Source organism: Symphodus melops (genome assembly GCF_947650265.1).
Source record: "Symphodus melops genome assembly, chromosome: 10".
Classification (NCBI taxonomy): Eukaryota; Metazoa; Chordata; class Actinopteri; order Labriformes; family Labridae; genus Symphodus; species Symphodus melops.
Genome location: NC_136700.1, coordinates 9301046 through 9316475, shown reverse-complemented (window position 1 = coordinate 9316475; position 15430 = coordinate 9301046). Strand labels below are relative to the sequence as shown.

The window sequence follows — 15430 nt, the reverse complement described above, 5'->3', positions numbered from 1 at the left end:
ATTTTAACCATCATGCTGAGTGTTTTTTTCCTGCATTTCCAAATGATCGGTGCATGTTACTCTCCCCCAGGCCATGTCAGGTACAACGTCAGAGGCAGCAGTGTGGCGACAGTGTGCACTTTATGTGAACAACAACATGGACAATGCTGTGGGACGGCTGTACGTGCAGGAGGCCTTCTCTGAAAAGAGCAAAGAACTGGTGAGAAGGGTTGTATTGTACTTTTAATATTAGATAAGCTTAGATTTAAAGTCACTAAAAGCAGGTTGTATCTGGTTAATCAACATACTGAAAGTAATATTGATTTCTTTATTTGAACTTCAAGAGCAACAGAGACCATCAGCAGCAAAATTGATTATTTCTGCATAGTAGTAAGACTTGAAAACAGCCTTTTTTTCCACAACAGATCTTGATGAATGAAATAATTTGACTAATAAAGGAAGGCAGGGAGAGCTTGTTGCTTACAAAGAATACCTACACATGTACTGTACACATACAGCTTTACCAACAGGGGGCTCCCAAAATGAAACAAAAAACATTTCCTCACAAGAGCTTTAACGGTGGCTTAAAGGTCTCATTATGTATGTTTTTGTCTTTGCAGCATGTGCTTTCACACTAAGAGTGTTAGGGTGACAGAATATGCAGATATTGAGACATTTTTGTCACGTTAGTCAAAAAAGTTGACAAAAAAAGGTGAGAATGCTCTCTCGCCTTCTTTTTGTCTTCCACCATAGCACTGAAATATTGCTCACAAGACTTCAAAGCTGCTAATTAACCTACACTTCCTCCTCTTGACTCAAAAGTGTGTGTGTCTGTGTGCAATCTTTGGCACATGATTGTATGAATATAAGCCAGGCTGTTTCTGTGACTGTGTACATCTGTCATAACGCTGAGTGGCTCACGCACGGTAAATCACTGTCATCCTCTGGACCTCTGCCCACTCAAGCATGTGGATCACACACTGTGTAAATAAGAGTTTGTGAGGGTGACACAAGGGCCGACTCTTCTCCACAAATGCATGGCCCTATAAACAATATGTGTGTAAATGTGCTGAGTTGCCTTGCAGCTGGCACTCATGCTGCTCTGCCACAGGAACCTATAACAACACATGATCAGCAGTGATGTAGATAAGTACATACACACAAGCACCTTACACACAAGCACCTTTAATAAATTCAAAAATCCCCAAAATACTGCCGACGTAATTTGTAGTATCTATGCTGATAAAGATTTAATTACATATTCAGCTCTTTATTTAATCTACATAACACAAGTTACAGTTTCACAGGAACTAAGGCATCCAGTAGCAGTATACAGACAGGCAGGACACAAGACATTAGTTACAATACACACCCGCTGTCCCCTCTGTATACAATAATCCCCCAAACAAGATTTAGGAGCCCCTATGTCACTAAGAGTAAACATAATTATAGGTTAAACCTGTGCAGTTAGCATTAGCATTAGACTTAAACTTATATAGTATAATGTACATAACCTGTGAAGGAGAGAAAAACGTGTGCTGATGAAAAGAGACCTGTAAACAGTTAAAGAGCCTAAGAAACAAAGTGCTGACCTTCTAGAAACTAGTTACATGTGCATGTACAGTGGTGTTTGAGGTAGTGCCAGAGGTGTGAGTACAGTCATTAAACAGTCAATGCAGGGATGCAAATTGGGCCATTGGCATGCTCAGCAACATAAAGGAGCAGTGATTAGCATTAAGTGTCCAAAACAATAAGGTGAAACCAGGAGTGATTAGGGTGATTGCCATTAAAGTACCCAACTATTGAGGAGCAGACTAGCATTAAGTGTCAAAGACAATAGAGTGAAACTTGACCTAGTTAGGGTGATCATGTCAACCCTTACAGATGTAGCATAACACAACAGTCGGATGAAACCAGACATGATTAGGGTGATTATCATCAAGTGACCAGTGCTCAGTAAGGTGACTATCAATATGCATTAAAGTGTCCAACTGGAGGCTGACTCTGAGTTCAGCAGTGCAGATGAGGAGTGAGAAAAAAAGTGAAAAAAAAAAAAAAGTGAAAAATGAGTCCAGGGTTCACCGTGTGCTTCCTCCCTGCCGTGACAGTGAAGTGTTGTACAGTCTTATGGCCAGGGGGACAAAAGAGTTCTTGAGTCTGTCTGTGGAGCACAACTGTGAGAGCAGCCTGTCACTGAACATGCTCCTCTGCCAGGTGAAGGTGCTGTGCAGAGGGTGGTGTGTGTTGTCCATGATGGAGAGCATTTTGTCCAGAGTCCTCCTCTCTACCACTGTCACTGGCGTGCTGCGTCCCTCTTCTTGCAGCTTCCTCCCCAGCACACCACTGCGTAGAAGAGGACACTGGACACCACAGACTGGTAGAACATCTGCAGCAGCTTCTTGCAGATGTTGAAGGACCCCAGCCTTCTCAAGAAGTACAGACGACTCTGTCCCTTCCTGCAGGTAGTGTCCATGTTAGGCGACCAGTCCAGCTTGTCATCCAGTTGCAGCGCCAGATACCCGTAGGTCCTGACCACCTCCACGTCGACCCCCCCGATGGAAACAGGTTCTAGATGTGGTTTGTTCCTTAGGAAGTCCACCACCATCTCCTTGGTCTTGGAGGTGTTTAGCTGCAGATGGTTGGCACTGCACCACGTCACAAAGTCCTCGATCAGGCTCCTGTACTCCTCCTCCTGTCCATCCCTGACACAACCAACTATCGCAGTGTCGTCCGAGTATTTCTGCATGTGGCAGAGCTCAGAGTTATACTGGAAGTCAGAGGTATACAGGGTGAACAGGACAGGGGAGAGCACAGTCCCCTGTGGTGCACCGGTGCTGCTGACCACAGTGTCAGATGTGCAGTCCTTCAGTCTGACGTACTGTGGTCTCTCTGTGAGGTAGTCAGTGATCCACCTCACCAGGTGCGAGTCCACCCTGTTGGGGGGAGTGAGAGGGAGGGGGTGTGTAGAGGGGTGCTGGGGGGACAGGCACTGGCTGCAGCGATGGGGCAGTCAAACCTGTTAAAAAACAAGTTGAGTTGGTTTGCTCTCTCAGGGTCCCCGTCTTCTGCGTTGTTGTTTTTCTTCTTGCAGCCTGTGATGGTTTTCATGCCCTCCCTCATGTTGTTCTGTTGCAGCTTCTGCTCTACCTTCTTTCTGTACTCCTCCTTTGCCTCTCGGAGTCTGACCTTGAGTTCCCCCTGCACACGCTTCAGCTCTGCCTGGTCTCCCTCCTTGAATGCCCTTTTCTTCCTGTTAAGGATCTCCTTGACATCGCTGGTGATCCAGGGCTTGTTGTTCGGGAAGCAGCGCACAGTTTTAGTGGGAACCACAACGTCCATACAAAAGTTCATGTAGTCAGTTGTTCAGTGTGTGACCCCCTCAATGTCATCACCATGAGTCTCTTGCAGGGCATTCCAGTCAGTGGTCTCAAAACAGTCTCTGAGAGCCTCCTCTGCCTCAGGAGACCACTTTCTGAAGGTGCGTGTTGTTACCGGTTGTCTCTGGATCTTAGTCTTGTACTGTGGCTTGAGTAGGACCAGGTTGTGATCGGACTTCCCCAGAGGTGGTAAGGGGGTGGCAGTGTAGGCGTCCTTCACGTTTGCATACAGGAGGTCTATTGTCCTGTTCTTCCTGGTGGGACAGCTTACAAACTGGTGAAAGTCCGGTAGTGTAGAGTTCAATTTAACATGGCAAAGCATCAGGGTGCAGTGTTTGTAATTTCGAGATGTTCGAGTGGATGACGTCACACACAGTCTCGAGGTGCGCTCGCGGAGGAATGTAAACACAAACAACAATGGTGTGGGAGAACTCCCTGGGCATGTAGTAAGGACGGAGACCTACCGCCAGCAGCTCGATGTCTTTGCTGCACGTTGCCTCCTTCACAGTAACATGTCCATGGTGGCACCATCTGGTGTTAATAAACAGCACGAGTCCTCCTCCTTTCCGTTTGCCGCTACGTTTCGTGTCTCTGTCTGCTCTCACTGTAGTGAAGCCCGGTAGATCCACTTTAGCGTCCGGGGTGTTTTGAGTCAGCCAGGTTTCTGTGAGGCACATTAAACTGCACTCTTTAAATGTCCGGTTGTTCCTCACGAGAGCAGCCAGCTCATCTGTCTTGTTGGTTAGACAGTTTACGTTCCCCATAACTATCACCGGAACCGAGGGCTTGTACCTCCATCGCTTAGCCGCTAGCCTAGCCTTTAGCTTAGCGCCGGCTCTACAGCCTCTGTACCACCGCCTCAGCTCCTCAGGTATCGGGTGAACGATGCCGGCTTGTCCCGCTGTCCGGAGTGAGAGCAGCTTCTCTCTTGAATAAGCAAGTTTTCCGCTGCTATTTCCACGAAAACACGAAAAAGTATCCATAGGATACATAAAGTTATACACTGAAAGTGTACTATAAAAACTATAAAAGTTGAAGTTGGCACAGAGCCAAAACAAACGAATAACATACCAAGACGAGTACGACAGGGACGGAGCTACTGAATGTGCGGTGTAATTAGACATCTATGCATCCTGCTAATCACAGACATGCATGCACGCCCACAACATACACTCACTTATACATACAGTACATAACCTCACAGAAACCACACATACATTACCATATGTACACATACGCATACACACATATATATACACACACACACACACTATGGTTTTCTGAAAAGCCTCATCAGTATGGTCTCTGCCGGTTTGTGGTATACCACAGCGTGTTGTCCGAGTGGTCAGGCAGCGTGTTAGCGAGGGGTCTGCTGATATGATGAGACATTGGAATGCCTCTGTCAGCTGTGGTCTCTGTGGTTTGCAGGATCTGGAAGGTTGACCTTCCCTGTAACTGTTTTTGTTTTTGTTTTTTTGTTTTTTTTCCGCCTTGCCTTTATTGGTTCTCAGTTTATTAAGGCACTTTTTTGTGAATTGTTTTACTTGATTTTTGTTTTGTCCCTCGTAGTACATGACTTGCACAGTCTAATGCCATCCTAGTGGCGCCAGACAGTCTGTCTGTGTGCAAACACATTCTTGTAAACTATTGAAACTCAAGAGCAAAACACTGAAGAAACACCACAGGTTCCCACTGAAAACTATGCTTTTGATGTGGATTTGGCTGAACTTTACCATGTAAATTTGCATATAAAAGAAAATGTCCTTATCTTGAGACCTCTACAGTTGTGCCAATGCCAATATTGTGTGAGGAATAGTATGCTGATGTAGAAGTATCGTGTTTATTTACATCCCTGTTTGTGCTTAGAAAGAACAAAAAACTATTTTTTCATGTATAATAGTGGTAGTGAAACACTGAGCTTTATTGTCCCTTTTTTGTTGAAATTGTTTAATCAATTGAGACTTTCTGGTTGTCATTTAAGGACATGTGAGACTCTTGTAAAGATGCATGAAGGTACTGAATGAACTTTTGTACGTACATTCATTTAGTCTCTGTTACTTACAAAACATGTTGTTTGATTCTGTCTGTCATTATCTCTATGAGTATTATTCCATCTGGAAAATTAGTCACAAAAACTTTAACACCCTATCAATAATATGAAGCGATGTCTTCACAGTCATACACAGAGGAGGTGTAACCCTAACTGTTTCTAAATCGATGAATAAATGTGTCACGGTAAGGTCTGTATCATGAGGCTTGTTGTTATGACTTTGTTGCAGCATACTGCATGTTACAAAATGTTTTGATATACTATAAACTGGAGCCTTTTTGGAATCTGAAGAGAAAATTTCCGTACTATGGAAAACTTGTGTTGACTCATAGTTTGAATGAATGGTTTACAACTTAATATTCTTTGTCAGTGCACATGCTCAGACTCTTGATTCTTTCTCTCTTTGTGTGTGTGTCTGTGTACGTGGGCATCAGATGGAGGAGATGATTAAAGACATCAGGGAAGTTTTCATTAGCAACCTCGACGATCTGACCTGGATGGACACAGAGACAAAAAAAGAAGCTGAAGAGAAGGTATTTTATATATTTCTTTTGACATTTTGCAATTTATTGTATTAGATATTTATTTATTAGTATGGGATATAATATATATAAAACATTTGCTAACTTTGTGATTCTTCTTTTCTGTAGGCACGAGCTATTAGAGAACGAATCGGCTATTCTGACAACATCATGGATGATGAATACCTAAACAATGAGTACAAAGATGTGAGTGTCAAAAGTTATTTCATTAGATCTTCTTTTCCTTTTTCTAGAGTACAGAGTGGGTCCATTGTGGCAGCATATCAACTTTCTGAAAATATTTCGCCTTTATAAGCTCAGCGAGAAAATATATGACCAGGTGTTGATAGCTCTCATCATAGCTAATCCTCATATTTCTCTGGCTGTGCATGTGTTGGTGTTAGCTGGACTACAGTGCAGAGGAGTACTTCGAAAACAGCTTACTGAACCTGGAGCATGTGCAGAAGAAGCGCCTGCGGAAACTCAGGGTCAAAGTCAACAAAGAGGAGTAAGTTCCCTCGAGGGGGCTGAGTTAAACCAATGCTCAGTGAACAAACTAATTTTAAATTTGCAGGATTTGTAAACTTGCAATTGTATTTAAATCCCTGATTATTGTTTTATGCTTATGGTCCGACATACTAGCTTGCATTTAGCACTGTGCATTCACATTCTCCCACACAAACTCCTACTCATAGACACAGTTCAGCCTTCCAGCAGGGACTCTGATGTTATCCTGTTGTTATAAACCACAGGTTAATTTGAATATTTTTCATTGAATGTGAATTGTTGCATTTTACTCTGCCATTCTGTAATTCCACCCTTCTTGTCTCTTTCAGGTGGGTAACTGGAGCTGCTGTTGTTAACGCCTTCTACTCATCCAGCAAAAACCAAATAGGTATTTTCACACGTGCACATGCAAACACATTCAGCAGCAACTTCTTTGTGAAAATATACACATTTTTTTGTGAAGACAAACCAATTTAGTTGGGTTCTTTATTCCCTGCTATCAGTGTTCCCTGCAGGAATCCTCCAGCCGCCTTTCTTCAGTAAAGGCCAGCCTAAATCCCTCAACTATGGAGGCATCGGCATGGTAATCGGTCACGAGATCACACATGGCTTTGACGACAATGGTATGATTTTCCACTCTGTTGCTTGCTAATCCTCACAGAGGCAATTTTGTCAGTAATGTTGGTATTTGGATAGATATAGTTCCCTTTTCTGTACCTGGTACCACTTAAGAAGAAAACGTGTTTTGAAAGGCCATCTGCTTGCTTTTCACTGGGCGATAAAACTTTTGATATTTTACATTAAAAAGGTGAATATAATGAGAAGGAAATATGTAATTGACCCAATTTTAAATGCTGTCTTGGATGAAATGAGATGGTGGTTGTTGAGATCTTTCATGCTATTTGCCTCTTTTTAAGGTCGGAATTATGATAAAGATGGTGACCTTAAGAACTGGTGGACACCTGAATCCACTCAGAAGTTCCTGGATCTGTCCAAGTGCATCGTCAATCAGTATAGCAACTTCTCCTGGGACCTAGCCAATGGACTTAATGTATGTCCGGGTAAACAATCCTTGTCAATAGTTTCTCCTAATTTTCAATGTTTTTATAGTTTAAGTTTATAGTTTAGTTTAGTTTATCAAATAGTATCATTTTCTTCTTGGTCTCATGTATTTGCTGTCCAGTTACGTTTGGCTGCCTATCCCTTTCCATCATGTTTCCCTTTATGAAAGCTTATATGTGTGAAATTATCTTTGTGCTGACACATCAATCTCTCTCCTTCTGTTTATCTCTCCTCCTGTCCTACTGCTTTGAACAATTCCTCTCTTATCCCCTGGGAACATTACAGCTTGTATCCCAATGAGTGATTTCTGCTATTTGCTGTAACACAGAGGAAAAATCACCATCTCCCGAGGTTCTATTTCCCCTGACAATCTTTGTTGTCTCTCTCCTTGTGTCCCCTCTCTAGCTAAATGGTAACGACACCCTCGGGGAGAACATTGCTGACAATGGGGGAATACGACAGGCGTATCAGGTAATGAGCCTGAAAACACAGAAAGAAACTTGGTTTAAGAGTCCTGGTTTAAAGATGACAGACAATGGCATTTAGTCTGTGCTTTGTTTTTGTCTTCTATACTTGCTTAAATTAATAGATGTGTCATTTTGCCATGCCACTGACTGACTCATTAGCTATTGTAAACAAAAATAGGGAGGACAGGATGTTAGAGCTGATTTCAGTAGTTTTAGGTATACAGAGTAAGGGCTTTCAAAGATTTCAGTGCAAAGAGATGTCAATTATTTCAATTAACATAATTCATTATGCACATCATCTTCTATATTACATTTACATTCTTATTTGCGTTGTCATTTGAAGCTATTCACACTTTTTTTTATTGATGGATGACAAGATCTCAGAAACAAACTCTACTGTAGGACAGAAGTTTAATGCTGAACAAGAAACTGAAATTTAATTTCATACAAAAGTTTGACAAGTTAGGTGAAGCAACTTTGTTGTTTCCAATTAACAACCCTTCGCTAAATCTTCAAATTTTAGTCAAAAAGTTGTTGGAAAAATCGTTGAAATAGGTCTTAATGAGAGGGCTGAGGAGCTGTGCTCGATAAATACTGTATACTGCATTATTGTTTGAATGTGTATACTGTATTTCCCACCTAAAGTATAGCTTTGATACAGTTCATTGGGCTATACTGATTGTTGCAATTTTATACATGTTTTTTTTTCTGTATTTTTTTTGGGAGGGGGGTGTTATGGTTGTGTCCTCAAAAATTGAACATGCTGATAAAGACAACACAATAACAAAGATTTCTTATGGGGCTAGATTTGTTGCATATTTTCCAAGTTTGACTGTGAATGTCGAAGAGCAATGAGACAGAAATTATATTATGAGGGAAATTAATGATACAGTTTTTATGAACAACAACAATGCCATTTTAAGCATTTTTTATTTTTATTTTAAATAACAGTAATTCATGTATACGTTGGATTCATACTGCAGGCCTATAAGAACTATGTGAAGGAGCATGGAGAGGAACCACAACTGCCTGGCATCTATCTTTCCCATGATCAACTCTTCTTCCTAAACTTTGCACAGGTAGTTCATGAATGCATGTATGGTTGGATGTAAGATTGGAGGGGTGGATGGATGGAGTACGTTGTAATCTTTGTGTGTTTTCAAGTGTAATGTGAGAAATGACAGATGGATGAATGGATGGATCCATCAATGTAGGGTTTGTTTTATGGATGGATGGATGGATGGATAGAGCGTCTACTAAGCTTTGTTTTTTTCAGGTATGGTGTAAGAGATGACTGAAGATGGTGGATGGATTGATTGGGTGGATGGATGGATCAATTGATGTACGGTTGGATGGACGAATGAATGGGTGCGCTGGTGGATGGATGCATAGATGCATGAACTAATCTTTGTCTGTTTTCAGGTGTGGTGTGGAACACATCGACCAGAGCAAGCAGTTAATTCTATTAAAGTAGATGTACACAGTCCGGGTAAATTCAGGTAAATTCCATAAATTCTACCATCTTGCTTTGTTAATCAGCAACATCAACTTTTACTAATAATCCTCTGGGTTTGTATCACAGGGTACTTGGCTCGCTTCAGAATTTCCCAGAATTTGCCAAAACCTTTAGCTGCAATAAAAGCAGCTACATGGTTCCTGAAAACACCTGCCGCGTGTGGTGATCCACAGATTTCAGGGATTGGGACTGTTACGGTGTGGATTATCCCAATACCCCTACGATACCCACCCTCTCTGACTGTTGGGGCACTTGTCGGGGGCAACATAGAAGTGCAATCTCCTCTTAGCTCTTTACTTGATTGACCAGAGCTGGTGGACTGAAACTGCAGTTTGCACTTCCTATGAGGAGACCAGTGGACTGTACCCTTGCGGACAGAAAGAGTACTGTCTCTGCAACTCTGATACTGTAGTTCTTTCAATCAGACTAATTATTCTGCTATTCAATGGATATCATCACTCCCTTTGTTTTATTTTTCTTCTTTTCATTTTCATCCTGGTTTTATTAAAACGTGTTAGTCTGCCTGTATGTATGTGAGTGTGCATCAGTCAAGGAACTATACAAGTAATTGGGAAACAAGGGGCAGACAGACAAATGCTAAAACCCACTGGCATATGAATACATCACACACCCACTCATACTTATAAATGTGTAACAGAGCTGAACCCCTGTACTGTGGGACTGAGCTGAAAAACTCTCATAAAACTCAGCTGGTTTTAGCCTACATGCTGATTCACTCAACAATGTACCCATAATGTATTCTTTGTTTATATTCAGAACTAGAATAGGTCAAATCTTATGGAAAATCAGAGTTTATTTTGTTGAATAGAGCAGTAAATATTTAGCCGTAAACACATAATACACACTACTGTTCTATATTTATCATAATGACTTAACTACAGTTGACAGGTGGCTGCTGTTCATTAGCAGTCTGTCATAATAAACCAAAATGAAGTTTTTTTTTTCTACCTTTTAGATGCCAGCTGGTTGTGAATCATTGAGTTGACAATCGAGAGATACCAGACCTTTTTTTCCACATTCACTGAGCCTTCGGTGTGCAGATGTTTCTCTTTGTTTTGTCATTGTAATCACAACCAAACTGTTGTTCTACTGTGTGTGTGAGTTTATATACATGTAGGCCTACATGTAATGGCCAGAGAACCAAGGATAAGAAAAATGTAACATTGATGGAATAGTTTGACAATTTAATGAATACTTTAATTTGCTTCCTTGATAAAAGGTAGAGGAGGATGCCTCAGATGCTTGCCAAGAAGGATAGCTTAGCAAAAGGAATGTAAAAAAACGTTGCTCTCTCTAATTAAAACTTTAATTATTGTTAATGTGATCAGCACATAAAAAATGTGGTATGGTAACCCAATAGTGATATAAAGTCTTTACGTCTTGGGAGTATTTATCTTTCCAAGTATGTCCTATTATTTAAACAAACCAAATATGACGTGTCAATGTGTGTGTTATTGACAGAGCTTGGCTAGCTGATCCCCCTGTTTCAGTCTTTCTGCAAGCTAGGTTGACCTCTGACCTTTATAGAAGTAACATAATGATATTAGAGTGATGTAGTCTCTACCTTCTCTTGGCAAGAAAGCTGATTGGTGTAGTTCACACATGGATGAGGTACTCTATAACAAAATGTTTAAAACGTTTTAGCCTGCTCTCCTTTTAATGTCACAAAAACACAATGTTATATCCAATTTTTTGTAAAACAATTTTACAAAAAACCATACATTTTCTCTGAAAGCAGGTGGCAATCAGTGGATCCCATAGTACAATTCTTGTATTGTATTGCTTTATTGTATGTAAAAAAAATGTATAAGACTGTGATAGACAACTCATAGTTGAAAATGTTGCCTTTGCCTTTTATACATGGAGCACTGCAATGGAGGATGCCTAATGATGATCTAGAGTAGACAATTCTTCAGCCTACGTACAACACCGGCCACGTCCAGATTTTATACATTGTTTTTTTTCCTGGTGTGTTTTTTTTTCTCTTTTGTTTGTTCAAGCCTTCTTTCTCATTTTCGCTCTCTCCCTCAGGCTTTTTTTTCTGCCTCTGCCTCACACACTCTCTCTCTCTCTCTCTCTCTCTATCACTCCACCTGTAGAAAGACAGATATACCTCAGTTGCCTGTATTTAGATACTTTATAATAATGACTGATAATCATCTTGAGGAGCTTTGTTCTTTGAAAATAAAACTTTAAATAACACAGTGAGCCTGTATGTGAGTTATGGGGTTTGTGAGTTTATGTGTTTTATTTAGGATTTTTTTCCCCTGGCAACATAAATGCAAGGTCATCTATCTGATACAAAGAACTGTAACTTTACATCCCGAGTGTCTGTGGTTATTTTAGGCAGTGAGCTTCAGAATAAGAAACGTTCAATATTCGACTTTAATTGTGCACTGCATGAGAAAGTAAAAGCACATAATATTGTGGTCCTGCTGATTTAAAATGATGCCTTTTTATCTAGATTGTGAACAACTGGTTTATATCAAACAGGTGAGTTTTTGGAGCAGTTTGCCTTCTTCCTTTACCTGCTGTTCAGTCTATGACTCTCTTGAAGAAGGTTTAACTATTGAGGGATATTCTTCCCTATACATTATCATTGACTTGAGGGGAGAGTTGATGTCAGGGCTTACTTTCTCTTATTAATTTCCTAAGAGACAAAAGAAAAAAATATGTGTTAATTTGAATGCAGCATTGGACTAATTGGACCTATACACTTTAGGGGAGGGGGGGCTCATGTGTGAAGCCAGTCAAAGGCCAGTTGCAAACAAGTGAATTTGCAATATCTTTATCGCTTCTCCCAAGTTGCTTACTGATAAAAATGCCCAAAGCTGCAACGAACTAGCGAGCACATTTTCTGACAGAATGAAGAATGGCTTGTGCACACTTAAACTCGAAAGGTAAATGTAAATGTACAGGGACTTGGAAAAAAAACTGTGTGGGAGTTAAGAAGTAAATCAGTAAGCCTAAGAGAATTATAAAGCACAAGATGTACAGGAAAGGGATACCAAGAAGAAAAACTAAAAATATGGTCAAGGTGAGAAACATCTGGAGGATTTAGAAAAGGGTTACAGGGGCCAGACCCAAAACGCATTTGTACGAATACACTAAAGTAAAAATAGGGGTTGTGACCTCTAATTTATTTACTTCTCTAGAGAAACATAACACACATACACCTTCTTTTGATGAATGAAGCAGATTATCAACATCTCTAGGGTCATACTCTGTAAAGAGTTTCACAAAGAGTCAATAATGAGGATGAGTTGTATTGATTGATTTATTTTAAATGACAGACCTCAGTTCTCATACTCACAACATTAAAGTGGCTACTCATTTGATCTAATTTCTTCCATTAATTTTGAAGATAAGGTTGTCTGATTGTGCATGAATGCAATGTCACCTCTATCAGTTTCAGTTGCTTATTTACAGCCTGGCTTCTCCTTTGGCTTTCCCTGACTGTATAGCACTTAGGCACATAACGAAAAGTTCACACCACCCACTTTCCTCGTGGTCTCACCCTCCCTGTCATTAGCAGCTATGCTTGCTAACATCACAGCTTACATTACAACACCTCAGCATGTTCCTGCGTTCTGAACACAGTGTTTTGCACTTTGCACACTTCAGACAGTCAATGATTTATTATTGAAGTAACACTGAGCACAGGTGATGTTTGGAATTTTTACACAGCACAAGAGTGAGAAAGATCACCTGGAAAAGCGAAAAAAAAAACAAAAAAAACATAATTAACATTTCTGTGATTTAAACGTTTCATCAAGTTTTTTAGATACTCACCCACACTACTCCTTGCTTTGGGGCCATAACACAAAATCATATACCCCTCTATTGCCCTCTAGTCATTTAACAGCTCAGCTTTCCTTCAAGTGACCTTTGGGTGACCCTAACAGTGGGTCCAGTAGTGTGTGTGAGAGTGTGTGGATTGAGGGTTGTGGCCTCTGGAATGCCTTACAACGTGTGTTTAGTGGGGGGCAGTGGGGAACAAGCATGCATGGTAAGGGAAACAAACGTAAAAGTGTGCGCACCCTATAAATGATGTGCACAATGTATGGAAATAATGTATTCCAATCATTTGTGAGAAAGTGTTTCAGCTGGGCAATTAGCATGGCCACTGTGCGACTGCACATTTGATTTGAAAAGAGCTCTTATCGTAAAGTGCACTCTCACTGTGCTTTTATTGCTAAAGGCCTCTTGTTCTTATTGTAAAAGTTTTAATTGACGTGGCTTTTATAGTATTTTTAGCACCCGTACAGAAGAAAAATGAAATGACTTTGTCTTAGATTTTTTCAAATTGTTACAGTTTCAATCAATCGATCAACATTTGCATAGCTCGAATTCATAACGGCTGTTATCTAGAAACTTTACAAAAAGCCGGTCCAGACCTTACTCTTTGTTATATCTTTCATAAAGATGCAACATAAATCCAACATGCACGAACCAACATTTAGCAAAGTTAAAACGGCAATCAAAAAAATCCTTTAAGAGGCAGACACCTCGAGCAGAACCAGACTCATGTTGAACAGCCATCTGCCGAAACTGCTCATTTAAAGCGGATTACTTTGAATAAGATTGCACAGGCCGGAAAGGGAAGCAGGACAACTTGTAAGATGCCTTCTGGCTCACATTGTATGTAAATGAACCATTGCACATATACAATTTTGCCTTCAGATAAAACATAATAAATAATACACATCTAATCGTGATAAACATTTACACTCAAAAGATGAAAAAAGAAAGGCGTATCCAAGATATAAATTTACACTCATGTGTAATGATAACATTTTCCAAAATGTTTTCAATGACTAGTAACACAAATGTTTCACTTCATCTATCTCAGAATAAACACTTCATAGTTTCACAGAGAAACATGCGCTCCTTCCATAATTAATGTAAAACAGTGACATCATGTGGTTGTTTAACATATCTCTGCTGTTCAATAGAGCCTTAGGAGATTTATTAAATACCAAAGTTAACTTGCATAGCCAATATAAAGCAGCATAAAGGATAACAGAGTCCTTACGCAGTTAAAATAAACCATCTGTTTTTTGTATAGGATCTTCACCACAGTATAAACTGCACATTCCCTTGCTTTAATGCACTCACAGACACATGATCTGGTTTACTGATAGCTCACTTTGAATAATTCAACAACCTTGATTATTTGTCTCCTTTGACCAGCATTCTTCAGCGCACCTGTCTTCATCAGGGAGAAGTTCAACACCCTCATAAATGGGGGAATAAATCTTAAATACCGGTAACTAAAGCTTTAGCCAGGAATTTTAATGAGACAAAACAACATTTATCTTGGCACCCACTTGATTAAGAGTATATACAGTTGCAGAGGATTTAGCCATTAAACTATCCAGTGATCCTCTTGAGCAGAAGTTTCATTACTTTTACATCTTATTTCAGTGTCAGTGTTTGCAAGCCTAATTAAGTGCGGAAAGTTTGGGACAGGCATGAAGTTCACAGCACTGAATTGGTTTAGCCGATACAACCAACTTTTTTGTCACTTCTTTGACATGGAGTACTGTGTGGGGCTTCTCTTATGCCTTGATTTTGAATTCCATTTCCGCCCCTTTGTGAGGTGAAATAATCCATAATAACTGCAATTAAGAAGTGCCTTGTATTATTACGCATGGTCAATTTATCATTACAGGAAAAAAAAAAAGTCTTTCAAAAAAAGAGAAACGCAAGCTTTCTGGTTCTGAATGATCAACAGAGAGTATTCTGAGAGTCTGTTTATCCCCTAACATTCCGACCTGGCATCAGCAACGCTTACATCAAAATTTAGCAGCTAAAACACAATAAAATCACATTACTGCAATTGTGGCTTTCGACATCCGAATAATGTTTTGAGGTTTTTATTGATTTCTTTTAAAGTGCAGTTGGTTCTAGCCTCAAGCTACATTTAT

General features: G+C 40.2%; 1 protein-coding gene across 2 annotated transcripts in view; it reads left to right on the top strand.

Moving 5' to 3' along the window:
• The window catches only part of LOC306830666 (neprilysin-like), a 33425-nt gene extending 21723 nt beyond the window's left edge, over positions 1-11702 (top strand). For both annotated transcript variants that reach the window (XM_079354257.1, XM_079354258.1), the window contains 11 exons: positions 71-199; positions 5841-5939; positions 6057-6134; positions 6332-6435; positions 6764-6822; positions 6938-7057; positions 7352-7485; positions 7902-7967; positions 8947-9042; positions 9386-9462; positions 9546-11702. In XM_079354257.1, the coding sequence (XP_079210383.1) occupies positions 71-199; positions 5841-5939; positions 6057-6134; positions 6332-6435; positions 6764-6822; positions 6938-7057; positions 7352-7485; positions 7902-7967; positions 8947-9042; positions 9386-9462; positions 9546-9645 (1062 nt within the window). In that variant the 3' untranslated portion in view covers positions 9646-11702. The remainder of the gene's footprint in view (positions 1-70; positions 200-5840; positions 5940-6056; positions 6135-6331; positions 6436-6763; positions 6823-6937; positions 7058-7351; positions 7486-7901; positions 7968-8946; positions 9043-9385; positions 9463-9545) is intronic.
• Positions 11703-15430: the final 3728 nt, after the last annotated feature.